At 39.4% G+C, this 4,576-nt stretch overlaps 1 protein-coding gene across 1 annotated transcript; it reads left to right on the plus strand.

The window, feature by feature from the left end:
* The first annotated feature begins 323 nt into the window (after positions 1-323).
* On the plus strand, positions 324-3,240 carry LOC105555715 (tigger transposable element-derived protein 6-like). Its single transcript, XM_012002756.1, has 3 exons — positions 324-382; positions 739-928; positions 991-3,240. Exons 1-3 carry the CDS (start codon positions 324-326, stop codon positions 2,077-2,079), a joined length of 1,338 nt encoding a protein of 445 aa, XP_011858146.1. The 3' UTR covers positions 2,080-3,240.
* Positions 3,241-4,576: the final 1,336 nt, after the last annotated feature.

Raw genomic sequence — 4,576 nt, forward strand, 5'->3', positions numbered from 1 at the left:
TCGTTCTAAATTCAAAATGGCGGATCACATGAAGTGGGCATAAAATGTCAAAACTGTACGAATGCGAGTAAATTTGTAACAAACCGTGCATGTATTTACGAAAAAATATTATGTGTTGCATAGTCGATAATGACGAATCTGCAGTTTAAGTAAAAAAAGTGGTGGATCCAAAATGGCGGGAAACGTAATAAATAGATTTTGTAATATGGATGCTAACAAGTTCATTATATCTTACGTAAGACCCTTTACTAATATTAAGATATTCATCATGAAGAGATTTTTTTAACTGTAGAGTAGAACGGGGTAATGTGGTGCACGGGGTAATGTGGTGCATTGGCAGTACCAATTCAACGAATAGAACAAATTGCTTGCCATCGATATGGTAGGTGCGTGGTGACCGACGATGCTCATGCAAGTCATTGCAGCCGCCTTCGTACATCTGTCATAAAAATTACTGCTTCATTTGCAAAACACTTGTTGGCGGAAGGATAAATGTTTCATTTCGTTGCATCAGGAAAAATATTATTTCCACGTAAAAAAATATCAGGTGAGTATTTTCTTGAGTGAAATTTCCCGCTTAACACGAATCTTGTGTTGTTTTGGCGATTATTTCGCTTTTTACCGAGAAGCCGAATTTGACGTGACAAAAGTGCTTCGGGGCAATGTGGTGCATTCGGTTCGGGGCAATATGGTGCAAACTTGAAAATCATCATTTTTGTTATTGCTTTTGTTATTCAGCAAAATGGTGCGCAATCGACCAAGAACAACCCAAAAACCGAACGAAGATAATATAAATAAAGCAATAGAAGCTGTCCAGGCTGGAAGCAGTGTGCGAGGCGCAGCAAAACAATTCGGAATTGCGCCGCAAACTGTTCGTCATCGGTTGCAAGGACGCAAACCGAAATCAGTAGCACATGTCGGACAACGAGTGAGCAGATAAACGTCTAGCGTGTTTTTGAAGTTTTTTTTCATATTGTTTTCACTTCTCAGGTATTCAATGAGGAACAGGAACAGGAACTTCAAGACTATCTGGTGAAATCCTCGAAAATGTTTTACGGTCTCGCGTTGCCGCAACTTCGTAAGCTTGCGTTTCAATTTGCGCAGAAATTGAAAGCAGCCAGATCTATTAAGAAAATTCCGGCCAGTTGGTTCCCAAAGAAACCAGATGAAGAACCAACTGCCTCCATGGACTGGGTGGAAGGTTTCATGAAAAGGCATCCCAATCTGAGTTTACGTCGACTGGTATCGACATCGCTGGGTCGAGCAGCAGCATTTAATGCGTCCGTCGTAATGAATTTTTATGATTTGTACGAAAATATCCGGCAATTACATAAATATACCGCAGCAAATGTTTGGAACATGGACGAAAGTTCGCTGAGCACAGTTCATAAAACTAAATACGTTGTGGCCCAAAAAGGTCAGCGTTGTGTGGCAGCGGCCAGTTCGGGCGAACGTGGCGCTAGTGTGACTCTCGCGATGGCTATTTCCGCCGCCGGCGAAAAAATTCCACCATTTTTCATCTTTCCGCGGGTGAAGATGCAGGATAAATTTCTCATGCACGGCAGTGCGGGTGCCAAAGGAGTTGCGAATGGATCGGGTTGGCAGACCGCTGACACCTTCGTTAAATTTCTGCACCATTTTAAAAATCACGCCATCAAAGCAGGGACCAAAAGGACTTTGATGATCCTCGACAACCATGAATCGCATATGGCTATTGCGGGATTAGAATTTTGCAAGCAAAATAACATCGACGTGTTGACGCTGCCTCCACACACCAGCCACAAGCTGCAACCACTCGATAGAGGTGTTTTTGGCCCATTGAAAATATATTACGAAAATGCGTGCAAGGCGTGGATGTTCAATCATCCCAATGTTCCGATTGCAATCGGAAACGTTGCCGAACTCGTTGCCGAGCCGATCCTCAAAGGTGCCTCATCCATAAATATCGTCAATGGATTTAAAGCTACAGGTATTTGGCCATTCAACAGGGACATCTTCACAGAAGATGATTTCCTGGCGTCATCTGTAACTGATCGTCCGTACAAAGACAACGCCAGTCCAGCAACACTTAAAACATGAACCGATTCAGCAACCTTAGCGTCCAATTCAGAAACACCTGCACTGCTCTCCGATCCAGAAACACCTGCGCCGCCGTTCGATCGAGTAACTCCTAACACATCATTCTTCGTTCCGACGAGTGCTTCAAACGAAGAATTGATGCAACATGATGTTGGTGCCAATGTTGAAGTGTCGAATGACACATCACTTGAAGGTATTCGGCCGTTACCAAAAGCTGCAGCTCGGACAGCAAACAGTCGTGGTCGCAAACGTCGTAGGTCTGCACTTCTGACTAGCCCAAGGATGATGAAGTCTTTGCGCGAGGAACAAGAGGCAACGGCCCAAAAGAAGGTAGCTGAAGCAGCGAAAAAGCAGTTGGCTGCCAACAGAAAGATTGAAAAAGAGGTGGTGAAACGACAAAAAGCCGCCGAAAAGTCAGCCAAAGTCGCCGAAAATGCAGCCACTAAGACAGCCTCCAAACGAAAACGCGGCCGTCCTAGTGTCGCAAAGAACGTCGACTCCGGAGACGACGAGGACGCAGACGAAGACGAAGTCATTTTGAAGCACCGAACGAAAAGTCGCCACTAAGAAAAAAATTTTTTCAATAATTCTTCTCTACATTGCACCATTTTTTTATTTTTACAGTTCTTTGTATTTCTACCTAACGCGGGTATATAAAAAACGTTACTTTTCATTTCATTTTCATTGATATAAGTTTAATTATACCTACTTTCATTAAATAAAGCTGTTCACAACTATTTCCGACGAATTTTGGTATTTTTACTGCACCCGGAAAATAGTGCACCACATTACCCCGAAAATTTTGGAAGGTCGAAAAAAGGTACCTTCGGTTTTTCGATCGTACCTCAACGCCATTATGTGCAACACAAAAACCTCTTCATAAAAAATGTAGCCAGATACATTATCTTTCCAATGAATACTCAATCTTCTTAATCGGTTAAAAAATACGGCCGTATGAGCACTCTAACGAAACGGGCACCACATTACCCCGTTCTACTCTAGGTACGTAAATATATCTTTTAATTTTTTAGATTTTTAGATTTTTTTAAATTTATTTAAAAGAATCAACAAATTAACAATCACTGAAATAAAAGAGCTAAGAGCCTTGACTAGGTGTCACAATAATAAAATTCACATATATTTAAAACATAAAAATACAAACGTTTCGGCCTTTCTCTAGACCATCTTCAGTGTATAAAATAGAGTATAAAATAAATAGTTTAAAATAGTATAAAATAAATAAAATAGAGTATAAAATATAATTTAGATACAAAGTCAAATGATAAAAAGAAAAAACATAAAGACTCGCTACGCAAATTTAGATATAAAGTCAAAAGATAAAAGGATAAAAAGATAAAAAACGCTCGCAACAAGAGGGTAATCGTTGTCGGAAGAGACAGTGTCGAAATTGAAAAATGAAGAAACCTACAGATTTGGACTTTCCACGTTACATGCGTGGATTCACATGCGGATACATGTGAGCACTGTGGTTGTTGGGCTCGAACGAAATTAATTTACTCGTACATTTAATTTAATATTATAGTAACTGTAATACATCCTCGTCTAATTCTACGGTAGTTTTTTAAGAATTACTTCTAAGACTGGTTATATACGGGTCTGATGTGTAAAGTAATGTATGAAAGACATCTTCATTTGTAGCAAATCTGGAACATTTTCTAGCATGGTGTAATCTGAACTTCTTGTAGTCTTTATTTCTCGATTCCTGTGCATCTTCGGATAACTGTCCAAGTGGTAAAATGGCATTATAACGAATTATATCCTCTCCATGAATTAATCTGTTATGTACGGATGATGGCATATGATACCATTCATATTTAGTTACGTACAACTCTGCTGTTCTATAAGCATATTCTCCAAACTTTTGAGAATTTATTTGTATTCCAGATGACATAGCTTGCAATATAATATGAAATCGTCTTATTAGTTCTTCATCAATTCCTGTAATGTCAGCAGTGTAAGCTTCATTATCAAAAAACCTACGCGCAGTATTGCCGTCATTGCTATTTCCACTAACTTGGCGTGGTTTATCAATTATTAAACCCAGTTCATTTCGAAACCGTTCTTGTATATATCGCTTTTTAGTTTCTTTTTCTTTTTTGTGTAATCAGTGGTTGCACACCATTTTTTGAAGGACAAGTTGTACAATAAATGTAAAACCAATTCCATAAATCGAATCCACGCATGTAACGTGGAAAGTCCAAATCTATAGGTTTCTTCATTTGCAACTTTTTGCATTATGCGATTCAAATCGTTCATTTCTGATGGTTTGGCGTGACATACAGTGCAAGTTGAGGCAGACGGTGTATTTGTTAATACTTGTACCACCTTTCCATCTACCATTGTTAAGAACAATTCATGTTTTATCGTCACTGTTTTCTCTCCAACTATAGCTGAGGTGGGTGCAAGTACACGTATCTGTGCTTCAATTACATTAATAAGATTGTTCGTTTTTTCTGGTGTCTCTCGAAAATTCTAT

Source organism: Vollenhovia emeryi, unplaced genomic scaffold (genome assembly GCF_000949405.1).
Source record: "Vollenhovia emeryi isolate VEMERY1.0 unplaced genomic scaffold, V.emery_V1.0 DF940834.1, whole genome shotgun sequence".
NCBI classification, from domain to species: domain Eukaryota; kingdom Metazoa; phylum Arthropoda; class Insecta; order Hymenoptera; family Formicidae; genus Vollenhovia; species Vollenhovia emeryi.

Coding starts and splice junctions, on each gene's coding strand:
- LOC105555715 (XM_012002756.1), top strand. CDS start 324: ATGTGGTGCATTGGCAGTACCAATTCAACGAATAGAACAAATTGCTTG. Junction 383..738: donor AATTGCTTGCCATCGATATG/GTAGGTGCGTGG, acceptor TTTGTTATTCAG/CAAAATGGTGCGCAATCGAC. Junction 929..990: donor TAGCACATGTCGGACAACGA/GTGAGCAGATAA, acceptor TTCACTTCTCAG/GTATTCAATGAGGAACAGGA.